Source organism: Entelurus aequoreus, linkage group LG10 (genome assembly GCF_033978785.1).
Source record: "Entelurus aequoreus isolate RoL-2023_Sb linkage group LG10, RoL_Eaeq_v1.1, whole genome shotgun sequence".
Taxonomy (NCBI): Eukaryota; Metazoa; Chordata; class Actinopteri; order Syngnathiformes; family Syngnathidae; genus Entelurus; species Entelurus aequoreus.
In genome coordinates, this window is record NC_084740.1 from 5104676 (window position 1) to 5128672 (window position 23997).

Consider the following 23997-nt stretch of genomic DNA (forward strand, 5'->3'; position numbering starts at 1 on the left):
TAAAGAAAAATGCATTCAATGAGAAGGTGTGTCCTAACTTTTGGCCTCTACTATATATATATATATATATATATATATATATATATATATATATATATATATATATATATATATATATATATATATATATATATATATATATATATATATATATATATATATATATATATATATATATATATATATACGTATATATTGATTACACTAGCACTGAAAATAACCACAAACTTAAAGATTTAGCCTCCTGAATATGCTCCCTGTATGGCTATAGTTTTTTTTTTTACCTCTTTTATATTTCCTGTATCATGTATTATTACTTTGAACTGTTTTATATTTTAATTTGTATCTTGTAAAGCAGGGGTCACCAACGCGGTGCCCGCGGGCACCAGGTAGCCCGTAAGGACCAGATGAGTAGCCCGCTGGCCTGTTCTAAAAATAGCTCAAATAGCAGCACTTACCAGTGAGCTGCCTCTATTTTTTTAAATGTTATTTATTTACTAGCAAGCTGGTCTCGCTTTGCCCGACATTTTTAATTCTGAGAGAGACAAAACTCAAATAGAATTTGAAAATCCAAGAAAATATTTTAAAGACTTGGTCTTCACTTGTTTAAATAAATTCATTAATTTTTTTACTTTGCTTCTTATAACTTTCAGAAAGACAATTTTAGAGAAAAAAATACAACCTTAAAAATGATTTTAAGATTTTTAAACACATATACCTTTTTACCTTTTAAATTCCTTCCTCTTCTTTCCTGACCATTTAAATCAATGTTCAAGTAAATTTATTGTTTTTATTGTAAAGAATAATAAAAACATTTTAATTGAATTCTTCATTTTAGCTTCTGTTTTTTTGACGAAGAATATTTGTGAAATATTTCTTCAAACTTATTATGATTAAAATTCAAAAAATTTATTCTGGCAAATCTAGAAAATCTGTAGAATCAAATTTAAATCTTATTTCAAGGTCTTTGAATTTTTTAAAGAATTTTTGTTCTGGAAGAAATAATGATTTGTCTTTGTTAGAAATATAGCTTGGTACAATTTGTTATATATTCTAACAAAGTGCAGATTGGATTTTAACCTATTTAAAACATGTCATCAAAATTCTGAAATTAATCTTAATCAGGAAAAATGACTAATGATGTTCCATAAATTCTTTTTTTAATTTTTTCAAAAAGATTCGAATTAGCTAGTTTTTCTCTTCTTTTTTTCGGTTGAATTTTGAATTTTAAAGAGTCGAAATTGAAGATAAACTATGTTTCAAAATTTAATTGTCATTTTTTTCGTGTTTTCTCCTCTTTTAAACCGTTCAATTAAGTGTAAATATCATTAATTATTAATAATAACATAGAGTTAAAGGTAAATTGAGTAAATTGAGCAAATTGGCTATTTCTGGCAATTTATTTAAGTGTGTATCAAACTGGTAGCCCTTCGCATTAATCAGCACCCAAGAAGTAGCTCTTGCTTTCAAAAAGGTGGGTGACCCCTGCTGTAAAGCATCTTTGAGTACCCTGAAAAGCGCTATTCCAAATAAAATGAATTATTATTATTATTATTAATTTACTATCTGTTTATATCTTATTTATTATTATTATTATTATTATTATTTTGTAATCTATTTATTTGTCATTATCATTATTACTTTGGTTTGTTTTGTTTTGTTTTGCTCTTTTTTCGGGGTGGAGAGGTGGCACCGTTGGGATATAAACAAAAAAAACATTTTTACATAAATGTATGATGTATGCAAATATGTTGTCATGGATAGGATTGTCTGATGCTGGATGTCAATAAAAATGTAATAAAAAAAGATTAAAAAACAAATAAAAAGCAGATGGAGTTCCTTCACACTGCTAAGTTGGCTCTGCAGGGTGGTCATGTGTTCTGAAGTTAATTTAAACCATAGGGCGGGGGCGGGGGGTCAGGTATGACTTTCTTCCTCAGACCGCTATGAGTTGTCTGAGGCATTGTTTGTCATCACCGGCTCCACCCGAAAGAGCGGCGTCATCAACATCCGGCCGCATGACTCAGATCTAAGTGTGAGGCGGAATAGACGATTGCTTCTAAGGACGTGTCATCATCCACTTTTTTTTTGTGTGTTTTTTTCCTCGGCGAGGATGTGAGAGGCTTCAGTCAGCCTGCAGCTACATTTATCATTTTGCAAGCAGACGGACACAAAGAGAGTGGGGAACAAATGACGTTCCATTAGCGTCACCTAGATAACTGACATCTGAACGGGATCTTATGGGTCGCTTAACGGGATCTTATGTGGGAATTAACAGATTTTGTTTCTTTCAAAAGCATGAAGCTGTTTAAATTGACCTGCTCAGTGGCCTAGTGCTGAGTTTGTCAACCTTTTTTGAGCCAAGGCACATTTTTGGCGTTGAAAAAATGCGGAAATCATTAAAGAAAAAATGAAACTCAGTAGATAGTAAAAAGTCGTTGTCGCAATTGTTGGATATGACATTAAAGCAGGGGTCACCAACCTTTTTGAAAGCAAGAGCTACTTCTTGGGTACTGATTCATGCGAAGGGCTACCAGTTTGATACACACTTAAATAAGTTGCCAGAAATAGCCAATTTGCTCAATTTACCTTTAACTCTATGTTATTATTAATAATTAATGATATTTACACTTAATTGAACGGTTTAAAAGAGGAGAAAACCCGAAAAAAATGACAATTAAATTTTGAAACATAGTTTATCTTCAATTTCGACTCTTTAAAATTCAAAATTCAACCGAAAAAAAGAAGAGAAAAACTAGCTAATTCGAATCTTTTTGAAAAAATTAAAAAAAGAATTTATGGAACATCATTAGTAATTTTTCCTGATTAAGATTCATTTTAGAATTTTGATGACATGTTTTAAATAGGTTAAAATCCAATCTGCACTTTGTTAGAATATATAACAAATTGGACCAACCTATATTTCTAACAAAGACAAATCATTATTTCTTCCAGAACAAAAATTATTTAAAAAATTCAAAAGACCTTGAAATAAGATTTAAATTTGATTCTACAGATTTTCTAGATTTGCCAGAATAAATTTTTTGAATTTTAATCATAGTAAGTTTGAAGAAATATTTCACAAATATTCTTCGTCAAAAAAACAGAAGCTAAAATGAAGAATTCAATTAAAATGTATTTATTATTCTTTACAATAAAAACAATAAATTTACTTGAACATTGATTTAAATTGTCAGGAAAGAAGAGGAAGGAATTTAAAAGGTAAAAAAGGTATATGTGTTTAAAAATCTTAAAATCATTTTTAAGGTTGTATTTTTTTTTTCTCTAAAATTGTCTTTCTGAAAGTTATAAGAAGCAAAGTAAAAAAATTAATGCATTTATTTAAACAAGTGAAGACCAAGTCTTTAAAATATTTTCTTGGATTTTCTAATTCTATTTGAGTTTTGTCTCTCTCAGAATTAAAAATGTCGGGCAAAGCGAGACCAGCTTGCTAGTAAATAAATAAAATTTAAAAAAATAGAGGCAGCTCACTGGTAAGTGCTGCTATTTGAGCTATTTTTAGAACAGGCCAGCGGGCTACTCATCTGGTCCTTACGGGCTACCTGGTGCCCGCGGGCACCGCGTTGGTGACCCCTGGGTTAGAGTGTCGGTAGGTCGTGAGTTCAAACCCCGGCCGGGTCATACCAAAGACTATAAAAATGGGAGCCGTTACCTCCCTGCTTGGCACTCAGCATCAAGGGTTGGAATTGGGGGTTAAATCACCATAAAATGATTCCCGGGCGCGGCCACCGCTGCTGCTCACTGCTCCCCTCACCTCCCAGGGGGGTCAAATGCAGCGAATAATTTCGCCACACCTAGTGTGTGTGTGACAATCATTGCTACTTTAACTTGTTTGTTTTTAAGCAATTTGTTGTCACACACACGGGTTTGTTGTTGTGCCCGCACTGCCGCACGAGCTTATCTGGGCTGCAGCCAATGACATGCATGCGCTGGTTGCGCACCGTCGGTCGCCGGAGAGGGATTACGATGGGAATTAATTAAAAAGGGTTGCTGTCAAACTAATGAGAGAGATCATGAACCTTTTCAAGCACTGCTTTGGGTCTTGGGGCACTAGGAGGTTACTACTGTTACCCCAGGTGGCCCTTGGCAAAGGCCTAGTACCTGACTGCCCCCTAGCCAGGGATACAGGTGAAGACGGTAGATGTAAGAACTACCACAACGGCGGATGAAGGCTGCAGCAGAAAAGGGTCCCCCAGTCGTCTTGGACTCCATGCCACTGGACCCTGACCCGATTCTGTCAAGGATGGTGTGGTGACTGTCTGTGCACCAGTCTCCCCACCTTAAACAAAGTCACGCACAGGCATCCTCCATAAAGGGATACACCCCTACCGGGTGGATCGTCATACTCGCTTCGAGTGACCGCCGATGATGATGATATGTATGGGTGTTCGAAAAACAAAAAATCCTGATCTACGATTTGACTCCCTCGAATGGCCTTGACGCTGCAACAACAGGAGCTGGCTGTTCTGTAAACATCCCCGAGGACTCTCAAAGATGGACGCTTTTGACCTCCCTCCCTCAACTCCTCAACGACACCTGGAAGTCGGACTTTGCTTGCGTTGCATGCAGAACGGCCCCAGCCTATGGACACAACACCACTACACCCAAAGACGATGGGCATATACACAAACACACACCCCACCCAACACCTTCACCACCGCTTGATTCCCCTTCGGAGTGATGGACGGCTGAGTAGCGCTTTATAACTAATAAATTAAACTATTTTTTTCTTCTATAATTGAATGGCTTATATACCAATACGCTCTATAGTCCGGAAAATGGGTTACATATTACACACCAGGGCAGCTCATAGTCATTTACTTTATACTTTATTGTTGTTGTTCCGCACTAAAAATGATTTATTAAACTATTTGCTATCACATACTTCGACTTAAGAGTTCCCCCAATTTAGGAGTGTTTTGAGATAAAAGCTATTTTGGCTATTTGCTTTGCTTTAGGTTGAGAGCAAGAATTTGAGCTACAAACTCCTTTACTAGTTGGTTTAGCGAATGACACAACAAACTCGGTAAAATGTACTAGCTAGCTGGACGATATTCAGAAATTAAAAATCATCAAAAAAACATGGCGTATCACGGATCACTGCTAGTCGGTGCTACATGGAAGCAGGAGACTAACGCCAGCCAAGGGCGTTAAAATAAAAATCATCTAAAAGGTGGACATTTATCTATGGAAATATAGAGTAGCTGCAGATGGTGTGTTTGACTGGGAAGCAGCCCGAAAGAGATACAGTAGAAGTCCGCTCTCCAAAGTAAATGTTGTATATTATTACATTACTTTATAAAACCACTGTAATAGTTTGTAGTACATTCTATTGCACAGGTGTCAAACTCAAGGCCCGGGGGCCAGATGTGGCCCGCCACTTCATTTTATTTGGCCCCCTAAGCCTGGAAATAACAAGAATCAATAAAGTACTATAACTTTTCTTACAAAATGTATTATTTATTTCTATTTTAATAGTTAATAATAATGTTAACTTAAATATCGTATAATTATGCGAAAATATATTATCCAACATTCAAACCGTTTTTTTAAATATAAATAAATACTAATAATAATGATTTCTAAGCAAGTTATCCATCAAATTGTGCAATGTAAAAGAATACATTTCATGGTAAAATTGTGAAATTTACTGTGGGTTTTTTTTTACAGCATTTTTCTTTCAATTAAAAAAACTACTATTTTTTACTGTAATAAAGCGGTGCCGTTTTGGCATTGACAGTAACACACCGAAAAATCTACACTTGTTGATTTGTCAAAAAAAACAACTAACAAACTGGCAGCTGAGGTGCCAAAATAGTACTGTAAAATTGCAGTTTTTTTATTTACAGTAAAAAAAAAAAAGTAAATTTTACAGTAAAATTCTGGCAACTGAGCTGCCTTTTTTTTTTTTTTTTTACCATAAAAACAGCAATAATGTTTTTCTATTTACAATATTATAGACTAAATTTTGAGGTGAAATTATTGCAACTTTTTTTGACAGTCTAGTTTTTAAAGGAGTCCAGCGTGCAGTTTTTAATGATCGCATGTTTTTATGCAAAGTTTTCTCTCTCAGGACGTGACTTTGCAGTCACTCTCCAAACTTCCTCCCCTCCTGCACCCGGCCGCTCACTCTTAAAGACAACAGATGATTGGATTAACACGTACCACCTGTGAAATCTAATCACCTGCCAGCTGTGTCTCGCCGTCAGCACACCGATGGCGCTCATCCTCAGCACCACGGACAGCGGCGGTGACTTTTACTCCTACAGGCAGCGCTGGCTACACCTCCCCCCCACAAAAATCTACTAATAAAATCATAAAAAAAATTATGTAATAATAGTACTCACTGTTAGAAGCGGCCCTCTGGGGCCAAACAAAACTGCGATGTGGCCCTCAGTGAAAACCACTTTGACACATCTTTTCTATTATATTGTTTTTCAAACCATATTTCGTAATGAAAACATTTTGTTTTTAAACTGTGGTGTTTTTGTCGGCGTGCTAAGAGTATATTTTGTTGTTTAAAGCACGCTAATCGTTCAGATTATAATTGTTTGCTGCATGTCATGTTCGACCACATTAGGCTATAAATGTGGAGGGGAAATGAGTGTCTCCATGGTGACAGCCGGTATACACGGAAAAACCTCATTTAAATAGAGCGATCTGCAGCACTTTTGTACTTGTTATCAGTTGTACACAGTCTTACTAGATCGCCCGCTAATAGTCGACGCAATTTTACACTTTGCACATGCTATTTTAACACATATTTGGATCTTAATACACCCAGTTGTAATTTTAAAAATATTTCTAAAATGTGTGCCCAGCCTAACAGTGAATACAGATATATATACTTTCAACTGTATTTTGAGGTGAAATTATTGCAACTTACCATATTTTTTGACAGTTTAGTTTTAAAAAAAAATATACTAATAAAATACATTAAATGGAGGAAATGAGTGTCTCCATGGTGACAGCCGGTATCCACGGAAAAACCTCATTTAAATAAATCAGTTGTACACACGGTCTTACTAGATCACCCGCAAAACGCCCGCTAATAGTCGACGCAATTTTACACTTTGCACATGCTATTTTAACACTTATTTGGATCTTAATAGACCGGGCCCGGTTGTAATTTTTTAATATTTCTAAAATGTGTGCCCAGCCTAACAGTGAATACAGATATATATACTTTCAACTATATTTTGAGGTGAAATTATTGCAACTTACCATATTTTTTGACAGTTTAGTTAAAAAAAAAAATCTAATAAAATGCATTAAATGGAGGAAATGAGTGTCTCCATGGTGACAGCCGGTATCCACGGAAAAACCTCATTTAAATAGAGCGATCTGCAGCACTTTTGTACTTGTTATCAGTTGTACACACAGTCTTACTAGATCGCCCACTAATAGGCGACGCAATTTTATACTTTGCACATGCTATTTTAACACTTATTTGGATCTTAATAGACCCAGTTGTAATTTTAAAATATTTCTAAAATGTGAGCCCAGCCTAACAGTGAATACAGATATATATACTTTCAACTTTATTTTGAGGTGAAATTATTGCAACTTACCATATTTTTTGACAGTTTAGTTAAAAAAAAAATCTACTAATAAAATGCATTAAATGGAGGAAATGAGTGTCTCCATGGTGACAGCCGGTATCCACGGAAAAACCTCATTTAAATAAATCAGTTGTACACACGGTCTTACTAGATCACCCGCAAAACGCCCGCTAATAGTCGACGCAATTTTATACTTTGCACATGCTATTTTAACACTTATTTGGATCTTAATAGACCGGGCCCGGTTGTAATTTTTTAATATTTCTAAAATGTGTGCCCAGCCTAACAGTGAATACAGATATATATATACTTTCAACTGTATTTTGAGGTGAAATCATTGCAACTTACCATATATATTTGACGGTTTAGTTTAAAAAAAATCTACTAATAAAATGCTTTAAATAGAGGAAATGAGTGTCTCCATGGTGACAGCCGGTACCCACGGAAAAACCTCATTTAAATAGAGCGATCTGCAGCACTTTTGTACTTATCAGTTGTACACACAGTCTTACTAGATCGCCCGCTAATAGTCGACGCAATTTTACACTTTGCACATGCTATTTTAACACTTATTTGGATCTTAATAGACCCAGTTGTAATTTTAAAATATTTCTAAAATGTGTGCCCAGCCTAACAGTGAATATAGATATATATACTTTCAACTGTATTTTGAGGTGAAATTATTGCAACTTACCATATATATTTGACAGTTTAGTTTAAAAAAAATCTACTAATAAAATGCATAAATGGAGGAAATGAGTGTCTCCATGGTGACAGCCGGTATCCACGGAAAAACCTTATTTAAATAGAGCGATCTGCAGCACTTTTGTACTTGTTATCAGTTGTACACACAGTCTTACTAGATCGCCCGCTAATAGTCGACGCAATTTTACACTTTGCACATGCTATTTTAACACTTATTTGGATCTTAATAGACCCAGTTGTAATTTTAAAATATTTCTAAAATGTGTGCCCAGCCTAACAGTGAATACAGATATATATACTTTCAACTGTATTTTGAGGTGAAATTATTGCAACTTGCCATATTTTTTGACAGTTTAGTTTAAAAAAAATGTTTACTAATAAAATGCATTAAATGGAGGAAATGAGTGTCTCCATGGTGACAGCCGGTATCCACGGAAAAACCTCATTTAATTAAATCCGTTGTACACACGGTCTTACTAGATCACCCGCAAAACGCCCGCTAATAGTCGACGCAATTTTATACTTTGCACATGCTATTTTAACACTTATTTGGATCTTGATAAATGGGGCCCAGTTGTAATTTTAAAAATATTTCTAAAATGTGTGCCCAGCCTAACAGTGAATACAGATATATATACTTTCAACTATATTTTGAGGTGAAATTATTGCAACTTACCATATATATTTGACAGTTTAGTTTAAAAAAAATCTACTAATAAAATGCTTTAAATAGAGGAAATGAGTGTCTCCATGGTGACAGCCGGTATCCACGGAAAAACCTCATTTAAATAGAGCGATCTGCAGCACTTTTGTACTTTTTATCAGTTGTACACACAGTCTTACTAGATCACCCGCTAATAGTCGACGCAATTTTACACTTTGCACATGCTATTTTAACACTTATCTAAAATATATGCCTAGCCTAACAGTGAATACAGATACATATACTTTCAACTGTATTTTGAGGTGAAATTATTGCAACTTACCATATATATTTGACAGTTTAGTTTAAAAAAAATCTACTAATAAAATGCATAAATGGAGGAAATGAGTGTCTCCATGGTGACAGCCGGTACCCACGGAAAAACCTCATTTAAATAGAGCGATCTGCAGCACTTTTGTACTTGTTATCAGTTGTACACAGTCTTACTAGATCGCCCGCTAATAGTCGACGCAATTTTACACTTTGCACATGCTATTTTAACACTTATTTGGATCTTAATAGACCGGGCCCAGTTGTAATTTTTTAATATTTCTAAAATGTGTGCCCAGCCTAACAGTGAATACAGATATATATACTGTATACTTTCAACTGTAATTTTTTCCCCATCCAAACCACCAACCTCTTCCAACCCTCTCAGATTGCACTCAAGCCTGAGTGTTTTGCTTCAAATACGCAAAGGGAAATATGCCGTTTTAAATGAGCCGGCGCCTCTCCATACAGTATTAATGGATGTGGGCAGAAAAGTAGGTGTGGGTGTTAGGAGAGTACCTGAAATAGTGAGAAGCTACAGCACTCACATGCACAGTGTGACTACCTGAGAGTGTGCAGGAGCGTCTACAGTGAAGATAAACTCCCGGGATAAAAGGAAAGGTCGGTGGAGCCTTATATACTACAATATATATACAACAGAAATGTACACATGGTACAAAAGGTGAAATAACTGACAACACGTTTTATATTCTAGTTTCTTCAAAATAGCCACCCTTTACTCCGATCACTGCTTTGCACACTCTTGGCATTCTCTCCATAAGTCTCAAGAGGTAGTCACCTGAAATGTATATTCTTCACATGTGAATAATGCTGTATAATAGACTGTATTTATATTATTCACATGTGAATAATATAAATACAGTCTATTATACAGCATTATTCACATTTACACACTTTATATTATTCACATGTGAATAATATAAATACAGGCTATTGTACAGCATTATTCACATGTGAATAATGTAGTCTATTATACAGCATTATTCACATGTGAATAATATAAATACAGTCTATTATACAGCATTATTCACATTTACACACTTTATATTATTCACATGTGAATAATATAAATACAGTCTATTATACAGCATTATTCACATGTGAATAATATAGTCTATTATACAGCATTATTCACATGTGAATAATATAAATACAGTCTATTATACAGCATTATTCACATGTGAATAATATAAATACAGTCTATTATACAGCATTATTCACATGTGAATAATATAAATACAGTCTATTATACACCATTATTCACATGTGAATAATATAAATACAGTCTATTATACAGCATTATTCACATGTGAATAATATAAATACAGTCTATTATACAGCATTATTCACATGTGAATAATATAAATGCAGTCTATTATACAGCATTATTCAGATGTGAATAATGCTGTATAATAGACTGTTTTTATTATTCACACATGAATAATGCTGTATAATAGACTGTATTTATATTATTCACATGTAAAAAATACCTAAGTGTTTATTGTGATCGAACTGTGGTGCTGAATTTCCCCCAGGGATCAATAAAGTACTTCTATCTATCTATCTATAAATGGTTTTGACTTCACAAGCGTGCTTGAAGCTCATGAAGAGAATGCCAAGAGTGTGCAAAACAGTAATCAGAGCAAAGGGTTGCTATTTTTGAAGAAACTAGAATATAAAACATGTTTTCAGTTATTTCACCTTTTTTTTGTTAAGTACATAACTCCACATGTGTTCATTCATAGTTTTGAATGTGACAATCTACAATGTAAATAGTCATGAAAATAAAGAAAATGTATGGAATGAGGAGAAGGTGTGTCCAGACATTTGGCCTGTACTGTACATACTGTACATACTGTAATTGGCTAAATACATAAGGAGTTAAATGCTCCTTAGTCAAGATCATCCTAAAATAATTGTTCTTCTACTGGCCTCCAGGGGGCAGCGGCGCTACTTGTAAACAAGACAAAGTAGAATTTAACACTTTTATATTGAATTTGCAAATCAAATTTGATCTAATTTGGCTAATTGCCCCCTTTTTTTTTTTTTTTTTTTTTTTAACAAGAGTGTGTTCTTTTCAGAAGTTAGTGTTTTTCCCAGTAGGCACAAAACATTGAAACAACGTTGAATTAGGTCCTGATGTTGAGCAACTCAAACATAACGTTGAAACAACATGCTTTGTGACGACATTAATTAATGTCGGGTTATTTTTTTTATTTTTTTGTCCTGTCCAGCTTCTCAGGCAAATCATATAGTTGATGTCGATGATCTATATCGGCTGTACACATTTACTTTACCAAAGAGAAGTGTGGGATACTTCTCTTGTTGCCTTATTTGTATTTGACTTTATTAAATGTATTTATATTATCATTTGGTGCAGCCGGGCCGGAGCAGGAGGGGATAGAAAGAGGAACAAAAGGAAGACAGAGGGGGAAATTGTGGGGACAAGAGGGGGATAAGACAGAGAGATAAAAACAACAACAACAACAATAGAGCAACATCAGCAAATATGACATGTACAAATTTGATGGTAAAAGTGATAGCAAAGAAGCAGTTAGCGAAATAAATAATAATACAGAAATGACAATGAGCATTATTACACTACAAATGGAGCAATACAAATACCAATAGAAATATCACTAATGATAATGAATAATACCAATAATTGACCTCTATTATCAACAATACCGTTGTTCAAATGCAACAATACATACACGTAACGATAACTAGAGATACGAAAGAAAGCAGAAAAATGGAGGGGAAGAAAGAGAAGCAACCTACATTAACCTTGTAGATTGTTATAGTAACAATAGGTTAAGCTTTGCCAGTGTCGGGCTCGAATGTTGATTTGACCACTGAATTTTGGTCATATCTCAACCAATATTCTACAATACAAATACGACATTTATTGAATTTCTGGTTCTGACCTTAATTCGACCATCGGATTTTGGCCATTTCCTAATCAACGACGTTGATTCAACGTTGTCTCGATTCACAAATGCAACTATTTGTTTCAAAATCAGCTTTAAAGGACAGGTTTCAATACTGGGGTTATTCCACATTATTTGCAGTTAAGCCCTGAATATTTTCCCTTGAGAATGCCTTTTCTTCTTGCATGTTTTTGTTACACATACACTATATTGCCAAAAGTATTTGGCCACCTGCCTTGACTCACATATGAACTTGAAGTGCCATCCCATGGAATTGTCCAAAATGTTTTGGTATCCTGGAGCATTCAAAGTTCCTTTCACTTGGAACTAAAGGGGCCAAGCCCAACTCCTGGAAAAACCAACCCCACGCCATAATTCCTCCTCCACCAAATTTCACACTCTGCACAAAACAGTCGGAAATGTAGCGTTCTCGTGGCGACGTGCTTTACACCACTGCATCCCACGCTTTGCATTGGACTTGGTGATGTATGGCTTAGATGCAGCCGCCCGGCCATGGAAACCCATTCCATGAAGCTCTCTGCGTACTGTGCGTGGGCTAATTGGAAGGTCACATGAAGTTTGGAGCTCTGTAGCAACTGACTGAGCAGAAAGTCTTTGCACTATGCGCTTCAGTCAGTTTACGTGGCCTACCACTTGGTGGCTGAGTTGCTGTTGTTCCTAAACTCTTCCATTTTCTTGTAATAAAGTTGACTTTGGAATATTTAGGAGCGAGGAAATTTCACGACTGGATTTGTTGCACAGGTGGCATCCTATGACAGTTTCACGCTGGAAATCACAAATGTTTGTAGAAACAGTCTCCATGCCTAAGTGCTTGATTTGATACACCAGGCCAAGTGATTAGGACACCCGATTCTCATCATTTGGATGGGTGGCCAAATACTTTTGGCAATATAGTGTACTTCCAGGTATTAATCTCTTTTGTTAACTATTGCTCTGCCAAGACTTTAAACAATATCAGTCGGATACAAATGATCAAGCGACAATCAGAATTTGAGCTGAGCTTTAATTTGGGGTTCGGATTAAAGCTTTGGAAATATAATCCGTTATTAAAGCAATGGTTGGAAAGGCTGTGTAATCTCCTCTTCCAACGGTAACAAAGAAATAAGCGTTTAAAAGCATTATGACCACTGCATGCCAGTATTGATACAACACAGGCTGAAACGGGGGCATAATAATTACCGTTCCCAAAAAGGTACAAATATACAAATTACTGGACTACTCGCGGAGTAATTGTTATTTCCACGGCCAAAAAGACATAGGAGAGTTCATTGACAGTCAGGGTTTAGTCAATTTAATTATAGTACTGTCAAGACTGGGTTCTTGGGTTGTGTTTCTCCGGAAGGCAACGGAAAACTGGCGCGGGCAAGGCGTGAATTCAAATACATGATTTATTTTAACACTAATAAACTACAAAAAAAAAAGCAAACAAAAGGCGCGCACAATGGCGGAAATACAAAACTTGCCCAAAGGCAGAAACTATGAACAATAAAACAAAAACACTAACTGTGGCATTAATAAACAAAACTTACTTGACAAGGAACTGTGAACATGACATGAAGTAGAGGGATGAAATAGTGTGAGGTCGCCAGGACGAACAACAGAAACAGACAGATTTAAATAGTGACATGATTAGTGAAAACAGGTGTGTGACTCAAAACGTGAAACAGGTGCGTGACAGGACAGGTGAAAACTAATGAGTTGTTATGGAAACAAACAAAACAAGGAAGTGCAACCAGGAACTAAAAAGAGTCCAAAAAACAAACACATGGCCAAAACAAAAACATGAACAGACATGACAAGTACTTGGCAAAACGGTTGGTTTTTAAGGCCAAAAACAGATATTCACTTAGTATTACTTTCTTGAAAAACATTTATTCAGTATTTTCTAACATTAGAAAGTTATATGGTTGAAACTGATAATGATGCCAAAAAAACATTTTTAAAAAAGATGGGAAGTCTTAAAATGCTTATTTTGAAAATGTAATTGTGTTTATAGATTATATGCAATCTGTTGTGTTCCCTAATTTGAGCGTACATAAATGAAGGTGTGTGTCGCTGAATCCCGACCTGGACATAATCTGGACTGGACCTGGTTTTAAGAACCCTTTAAACTATCTAATTTTCATTGATAAAGTCCTTTTAAAAAAATAAAAAATAAAATAAAATAAAATAAGATAAATAAATAAACATTTTCTTGAATAAAAAAAAGAAAGTAAAACAATATAAAAGCAGTTACATAGAAACTAGTAATGAATGAAAATGTGTCAAATTCAAGGTTAGTACTATTAGTGGACCAGCGGACTGTTAAGTTAAGTTAAATTAAGTTAAAGTACCAATAATTGTCACAAATTTGTCCTCTGCATTTGACCTATCCCCTTCTTCACCCCCTGGGACGTGAGGGGAGCAGTGAGCAGCAGCGGTGGCTGCGCCCGGCAATCGTTTTTGGTGATTTAACCCCCAATTCCAACCCTTGATGCTGAGTGCCAAGCAGGGAGGTAACGGCTCCCATTTTTATAGTCTTTGGTATGACTCGGCCGGGGTTTGGACTCACAACCTACCCATCTCAGGGCGGCCACTCTAACCACTAGGCCACTGAGTAGTAGACTGTATCCCTTGCAGACTGCAGAGATATACACTATATTGCCAAAAGTATTTGGCCACCCATCCAAATGATGAGAATCAGGTGTCCTAATCACAGGTGTATCAAATCAAGCACTTAGGCATGGAGACTGTTTCTACAAACATTTGTGAAAGAATGGGCCGCTCTCAGTGATTTCCAGCGTGGAACTGTCATAGGATGCCACCTGTGCAACAAATACAGTCGTGAAATTTCCTCGCTCCTAAATATTCCAAAGTCAACGTTATTACAAGAAAATGTAAGAGTTTGGGAACAACAGCAACTCAGCCACCAAGTGGTAGGCCACGTAAACTGACAGAGAGGGGTCGGCGGATGCTGAAGCGCATAGTGCAAAGACTTTCTGCACAGTCAGTTGCTACAGAGCTCCAAACTTCATGTGACCTTCCAATTAGCCCACGGGCAGTACGCGGAGAGCTTCATGGCATGGGTTTCCATGGCCGAACAGCTGCATCTAAGCCATACATCACCAAGTCCAATGCAAAGCGTGGGATGCACGCTATCTTGTGTTTTTTATGTTGATTTAATTAAAAAAGACATAGGTATCATGTTATTAAATATAAAAAATATATGTGCAACTATTATACTAACTATTACTATACTTTGTACATATTGTCAGTGGATCCTTGTGTCTAGCTATGAGCTAAGGTCACCATAATAAAATACTTTTGCTTTACAATTGTATCAGACTAAGGACTACAGCATGCATTATGTGCACAACTCAGCTTTTATTTTGTTTATGTACTTTTCTAAACATGGCCCCACACTCTTCCTACTTGGGAATTAATGACCCAAGATATAATAATTCCGTGATATTGTTATTATCTTTAGAATAAGCCGCAGGTGAATAGTGGGGAAAAAAAACAAGCGAAGGTGTGGAAATGGGCCGGATTTAAACACCAGTCTATTAAAAGACCATTTATTTGTTTTGGATCTTAAAAAAATATTAATATCCCCAAGACTGTACTTAAATGTATAATAGACTGTATTTATATTATTCACATGTGAATAATGCTGTATAATAGACTGTATTTATATTATTCCCATGTGAATAATGCTGTATAATAGACTGTATTTATATTATTCACATGTGAATAATGCTGTATAATAGACTGTATTTATGTTATTCACATGTGAATAATGCTGTATAATACTGTATATATATTATTCACATGTGAATAATGCTGTATAATAGACTGTATTTCTATTATTCACATGTGAATAATGCTGTATAATAGACTGTATTTATATTATTCACATGTGAATAATGCTGTATAATAGACTGTGTTTCTATTATTCACATGTGAATAATGCTGTATAATACTGTTTTTATATTATTCACATGTGAATAATGCTGTATAATAGACTGTATTTACATTATTCACATGTGAATAATGCTGTATACTAGACTGTATTTCTATTATTCACATGTGAATAATGCTGTATAATAGACTGTATTTCTATTATTCACATGTGAATAATGCTGTATAATAGACTGTATTTATATTATTCACATGTGAATAATGCTGTATAATACACTGTATTTCTATCATTTACGTGTGAATAATGCTGTATAATAGACTGTATTTCTATTATTCACATGTGAATAATGCTGCATAATAGACTGTATTTATATTATTCACATGTGAATAATGCTGTATAATAGACTGTATTTCTATTATTCACATGTGAATAATGCTGTATAATAGACTATTTATATTATTCACATGTGAAAATGAAAATATAGACTGATTCCTTTGCATGTAAAGACACTTCACCCTTGATGGTTCGTGGTTTGGGCCATCAGTGTGTGTGAATGGGTGAATGTGGAAATACTGTCAAAGCGTTTTGAGTACCTTGAAGGTAGAAAAGCGCTATACAAGTACAACCCATTTCCGACCGAAGGTATAGCCACCGATGGCGGTCCAGGTATCGGTATTTGCTACCACAGAAGCATTGAATCATTTATAAACAACCACAATTTCTGGTAAGAGATACACCAATAGACTTGTTAATAGATGTATAATAAAACTCCTGATGGTAAGTCATCATTTGTTATATTTGTCAAAACTTTGTTACATTGGGTACATTAACGGACATATAAAATGTAAATATGCCAGATTGTAGCCAAAGGCTAATTTCCATCTGCAGTCCGACCATCACAAAAACAACCAAGCCCAGGGCTCACACTAACTCAGCATTCTGGTGAGTTCTATTTTTTCATGCGTTTATTTGTACCGTCTTTATCTGCCACGTGTGGAAGGCCCTGAAAATAATGCCTACATTAAACCGGTACCTGGTGCACAATAAAGTCGGGGACCCCTGGTCTAGCATAGTCTAAAACAGGCCTGGGCATTTATTTTGACTCGGGGGCCAAATTTAGAGGAAAAAATGTGTCTGGAGGCTGGTATATATCTATTTTTAGGAACACTAATACAAAACCTCACAATAATGTCTGATTGAATGCTAAAAACGTTATGACAGACCGCCTTAAAAAACGGGATGGAATTTTACATTTTTTTACTGAATGAGACACCCAGAATGTACATGAAAATAAAGAATGTGGGATTTACAATATTAACTATGAAGGATAAAACACTGAATATTGACAACATATGAACGTCACTTCTCTACATCCACATATTTTACAATCAAGCGAAACGCAAGAAAAATGCAACAAACACAGTGAAATATGAACATGAAGGGTAAAAAAAACCCCACCTACAATCCGATATATGTGATATATCACTAAGCTTTAGAACTTTGTTGTAAAAATTACCTTCCGCATCTGTCCCTGACACCCACATTACAGGCTCTGGAAACACTCTGTGGAAACGCTCCCCACCCACACTGCTTGGTGCCTCGTCTGAGCTGCTGTAACTTACATTACCATAGTAGATAGATAGATTTAGATATATTGGTCCCCGTTGGGGAAATTAATTTTCAATGCCGTACATTTGAACAAAAGACATTACACATCACGAAACAAAAATAACAAAAAGACATCATACATGACCAACACACATTTACAGATGACCATAGTAACTAGTATATCATGCATATATCCTACGAAGTGAGACCTACACTGTTACAATGTCCATTTCTCAGATTATATAAATGTTGATGACTGAAGTATGCTGATAGCAACCCAACCTAACCCCCTCCCGCTCCACATCCCACCCCCCGGATTGTAAATAATGTAAATAATTCAATGTATATACTCTGATGATTAACTTGTGTGATGACTGTATTATACTGATAGTACATATTTGTACCATGAAGTGATTAACGTGGACTCCGACTTAAACAAGTTGAAAAACTTATTGGGGTGTTACCATTTAGTGGTCAATTGTACGGAATATGTACTGTACTGTGCAATCTACTAATACAAGTTTCAATCAATCAATCAATCAATACAAAAGCGCAGATTCCAACCATTGAAATAGTTTGTATAGTTGAAGACTTCCGGTCATTAGAAAACATCACTGCACATCATAATGGCAGCTACACTTTACATCTTAAACATCTAAAAAATATTATTTGGGAATGTCCGGCAGGCCAGATTGAAAAGCTTAACGGGCCGCATGTGGCCCCCGAGGCCTTAATTTGCCCAGGTCTGGTATAGGTAAATTTCAAGGTTTTTTTTCAAGTTTCAAGTTTATTCACAATACCATAGAACATGGGTGTCAAACTCTGGCCGTGTAATTTAATTTGGCCCTTGAGGCAATATCAAATTAACATTAGAGCTGGCCCGCCGGTATTATACAGCGGCGGTGCCGCTGTAACACCGCTTTCACCGCTATTACTCATACTTGCCAACCCTCCCGATTTTCAGTGCCTCTTTCGACCATTCTCCCGAATTTCTCACAATTTCCACCCGGACAACAATATTTAGGCAGTGCCTTAAATGCACTGCCCTTAGCGTCCTCTACAATCTGTCGTCACGTCTGCTTTTCCTCCATACAAACAGCGTGCCGGCCCCTGTCACATGACATACGCGGCTTCTACACACACATAAGTGAATGCAATGCATACTTGATCAACAGCCATACATATCACACTGAGGGTGACCGTATAAACAACTTTAACACTGTTACAAATATGCACCACACAGTGAACCCACACCAAACAAGAATGACAAACACATTTCGGGAGAACATCCGCAGCGTAACACAACATAAACACAACAGAACAAATACCCAGAACCCCTTGCAGCACTAACTCTTCAATATACACCCCCGCTACCACCAAACCGCACCCACCTGAGCCCCGACATTAATGAACTAGCGTCCCAGAAAAGATGGCAGGTATCTGGCTTGGGCACATCTGAATAGATCAGTGTGTGTCAAACTGAGCAGTAAAAAGGCCTGAATGATTGATTTATTCATTGTTATTTTATTTTCAAATTTATTAGCCTGTGGAAAAAGTTAATGTTGATATACGTACCTTAGAAGGCTGCAAATAAACAAGACGCATTCAATTTTTAATTTAAATTTTATTTAATATACCATTGATGTTTTTTCGTTTGTTTTTTGAAAGCTGATTTTGCACTATTAAGTTATATAAGCGTTGCTTGTTCCATATTCCGTGTTAAAGCAAATCAGTGTAGCAAACTCAGCAATAATTAACGTTTTATTCATGCACTTTCTCTTGCTACTTCAAGGCTTGAATGTTTGATTCATTCATTATTGTTATTTTATTTTCAAATTTATTATTAGCCTTTGGAAAAAGTTTATTTTGATATTTACCTTAGAAGGCTGCAAATAGAAAAGAGGCTTTCAATTTTTATTTAAATTTTATTATATATGCCATTGATATTTTTGAATTATTATTATTATTATTATTTGAAACTGGATTTTGCATGTCACTATAAAGTTATATAAGCCTTGCTGGATCAATATTTAATGCAAAACTTGTTTGGGTCCCTATTAAAAGGTTAATTTGTTCAACCTTGGCCCGCGGCTTTGTTCACTTTTAAATTTTGGCCCACTCTGTATTTGAGTTTGACACCCCTGCCATAGAACAATTCCGATAGTAGTGAATATCATTTAAGGATGGTGGTAAGTGAAAGGGTCCCCCAAATAAGCTAGAAGAAGCTTTTGGCCAGAGGTCAGTATATACATGGAATGCTGAGACATGGTGGTAAGCACAAAAAACGCTATCTGATAAACACAAAATAATAGTACTAAAGCAAGCATACACATACATACATACATTCATTCAACCATGCAAAACCCAACAGTAGTCAACCCCACATGAGACATTAGAGATAGGTGGTCAATAGGTAAGATTTCAGTTTCTTTTTGAAGTTGGAGAATGAATACGGCATCCTGAGGAGTGTATATTTTGACAATAAACTACAAAATAATACAAAACAAACTAGTCCCCGCCGGCACTCACGCTACCGCTCCCTCTCTTCTGTCGCCCACACACTCACTGACGTCACTCACCTCACGGCCACACACATACGCTACTGTCATAACATTTTCTTTCCAATTCATTAATTAGGCAACTAATTTGAAACTGGTGTGGGTGGCTCTATATATACTAGCCCACTGCAGCCACATGCAGAAATCAACATGGAATCGAAAAGTATTAAATCTGTGACAAAAATAATACCCGCTCTGTCTAAACGATACCGTTTGATCAGCTGCTCGTCATCAAACAAATCCAGAACATCGTTCCGCTCCCTGAATGTTCGCGCACGTCTCTCTCGCCTCAGTGCCATCCCCTGCTGGCAACTCCTAACCACTTAAGACACCTCTGAAGGTCTCTTAAATATCGTGGAGAGTAGGAGTGATTCTTAGACTTAAGAACGTTGATAAAAAGCTTTTATTCTTAAGTTTGAGAGTAGGACTAAATTTCGCAAATTCTCAGGACTTAAGTGTAAAATGGCACTCTAAGAAGCTTGATAAGTACGGCCCCAGATATCAGATCTAAGTTAGGAGTGTTGTGGGCATGCTGGGGATGGTAGATAGGAACCAAGCCAAAGAGCCTGAGATTCAGCCTGGGATGACTTGATAGGTTAGACAAGCATTGTGATAAATATTGAACTCTGTCAGTCTTAAGAGATGATAATTATGGAATAGATGTGGAGTGGGGGCATTAAACTTGGACCATGACAGGGCCCGTATGATTTTCTTTTGCATGGATTATAATTTGTGAAGGTAGGTAGGGAAGGTGTTACACCAGATGACATTACAGTAGTTTAGATGTGGTTCAAAGAGAGTTTTGTATAGAGTAAGTAGAGCAGGGGTCACCAACGCGGTGCCCGCGGGCACCAGGTAGCCCGTAAGGACCAGATGAGTAGCCCGCCGGCCTGTTCTAAAAATAGCTCAAATAGCAGCACTTACCAGTGAGCTGCCTCTATTTTTTTAATTTTATTTATTTACTAGCAAGCTGGTCTCGCTTTGCCCGACATTTTTAATTCTAAGAGAGACAAAACTCAAATAGAATTTGAAAATCCAAGAAAATATTTTAAAGACTTCTTCACTTGTTTAAATAAATTCATTAATTTTTTTACTTTGCTTCTTATAACTTTCAGAAAGACAATTTTAGAGAAAAAATACAACCTTAAAAATGATTTTAGGATTTTTAAACACATATACCTTTTTACCTTTTAAATTTCTTCCTCTTCCTTCCTGACAATTTAAATCAATGTTCAAGTAAATTTATTTTTTTTATTGTAAAGAATAACAAATACATTTTAATTTAATTCTTCATTTTAGCTTCTGTTTTTTCTACGAAGAATATTTGTGAAATATTTCTTCAAACTTATTATGATTAAAATTCAAAAAAATTATTCTGAAATAAATCTTATTTCAAAGTCTTTTGAATTTCTTTTAAAATTTTTGTTCTGGAAAATCTAGAAGAAATAATGATTTGTCTTTGTTAGAAATATAGCTTGGTCCAATTTATTATATATTCTAACAAAGTGCAGATTGGATTTTAACCTATTTAAAATATGTCATCAAAATTCTAAAATTAATCTTAATCAGGAAAAATTACTAGTGATGTTCCATAAAAAAATTTGTTTTTTTTTTTTCAAAAAGACTCGAATTAGCTAGTTTTTCTCTTCTTTTTTTCGGTTGAATTTTGAATTTTAAAGAGTCGAAATTGAAGACAAACTATGTTTCAAAATTTAATTGTCATTTTTTTCGTGTTTTCTCCTCTTTTAAACCGTTCAATTAAGTGTAAATATCATTAATTAATAATAATAACAGAGTTAAAGGTAAATTGAGCAAATTGGCTATTTCCTGGCAATTTATTTAAGTGTGTATCAAACTGGTAGCCCTTCGCATTAATCACTACCCAAGAAGTAGCTCTTGCTTTCAAAAAGGTTGGTGACCCCTGATTTAGATCAACATATTATACGTAAATAAGCAGAAGATGCCCAGTGGGGTACATGGTGGTCATAGCTAGATATGATCTAGTCTGTGTATAATGCATGGACGTGCAGTCGTGGTCTTACCTGATGAAATGGTAGTAAAGGTGAGCAACGTCAGCAGCAGACGTCCAAAGTTCATCTCCAAGCCGGCTCCACTTCCAGATTTTTACACTCCCAAGTTGAGCCTCAGCTGGGTGATTTCAAGCGAGGGAAATCAGCCCCCTAAAAACTTTACTGTCTGAGAGAGAGCCATGTCAGCATCGTCACCACCATCAGCATCATCAGCATCACCATCCGCAGCAGCCCAGAAGAGCGTAAAAAAACACCCCCCTCAAAAAGCGTCACCTGGTCCCGTCATGGTGCACGTATTCCACTACGGCCCACAGAAATGAAGGTTTGGCAAAATGTAGCTCACTCCGGATTAAGACACGTCTGCCTTCCGTGTGCTCCGGTCGCCAGTTTATGGAGATGTGAAGAACAGCATGCCGAGCCGCTCTCCTCCTGTCTGAGAGCTGCAACAAATCCTCACCAAGCTCCAGTGTTTAAAGGGACATACACAACATCTGTGCTCCCGGCGTGTGTGCGTGTGTGGACAAAAATAAATAAATAAATAAATCGCCAATAATGCAAACCCCCTTTGTTTTTGATTAAGTATAAACAAACGACTAGTAAAGCTATTTGTAAATTAAATCAAAATATCAGGGAAAAAAAGAAGCAGAATTATGACTCGCATCTAAATAATAATAGTAATAATAATAATAGATTTTATTTGTAAAAACACTTTACATTGAATAAACAACCTCAAAGTGCTACAGTGCATTGAAAAAACAATGCTAGAACCACAAATAGCTGCCCCCAACAAGTAAAATAACGAGTAAAAAAATAAAAACTAGAACAGGCTTATAGCTAGAACTAGCAAATATACATGTAAAAAAAAAAAATAATAATAATAAATGTACATTCACAAAATTAAAATGCTGTAATAAAAAAAATCTAATGATTTGTTTTTAGCACAGGTAGTTAACACGAACCAAACATTAAGGGAGCAGTTATAAATTATAACACTGATTTTTACAAGCTAACCAAAACAATGCGCCAAATGCGAGTTAGTGCATGCTAAAAGGTTAGCTGCCAGAAGAAGCTAACAGAGGCTAACAGTTTTTGGTAAAATTTGGTCAGTGTTTTTAGCACAGGTAGTCAACACAAACCAAACATTAAGGGAGCAGTTATAAATTATAACTCTGATTTTTACAAGCTAACAAAAACAATGCGCCGAATGCGAGCTAGTGCATGCTAAAAGGCTAGCTGCCGGTAGAAGCTAACAGAGGCTAACGGTTTTTGGTCAAATTTGGTCAGTGTTTTTAGCACAGGTAGTCAACACAAACCAATCATTAAGGGAGCAGTTATAAATTATAACACTGATTTTTACAAGCTAACAAAAATAACGTGCCAAGGGCGAGCTACTGTGTGTTAAAAGGCTAGCTGCTAGTAGAAGCTAACAGAGGCTAGTAGTTTTTGGAAAATTTGGAAAGTGTTTTTAGCACAGGTAGTTAACATAAACCAAACATTAAGGGAGCAGTTATAAATTATAACACTGATTTTTACAAGCTAACCAAAACAATGCGCCAAATGCGAGCTAGTGCGTGCTAAAAGGCTAGCTGCCAGTAGAAGCTAACAGAGGCTAACGGTTTTTGGTAAAATTTGGCCAGTGTTTTTAGCACAGGTAGTCAACATAAACCAAA

At 35.8% G+C, this 23997-nt stretch overlaps 1 protein-coding gene across 1 annotated transcript in view; it reads right to left on the bottom strand.

Moving 5' to 3' along the window:
• Positions 1 to 22707, bottom strand: part of zgc:77784 (uncharacterized protein LOC402947 homolog) — a 206981-nt gene extending 184274 nt beyond the window's left edge. The window contains exon 1 of the mRNA XM_062059900.1: positions 22340 to 22707. Coding sequence (XP_061915884.1) covers positions 22340 to 22394 — 55 coding nt within the window. The 5' untranslated portion in view covers positions 22395 to 22707. The remainder of the gene's footprint in view (positions 1 to 22339) is intronic.
• Between the last annotated feature and the right edge of the window lie 1290 nt (positions 22708 to 23997).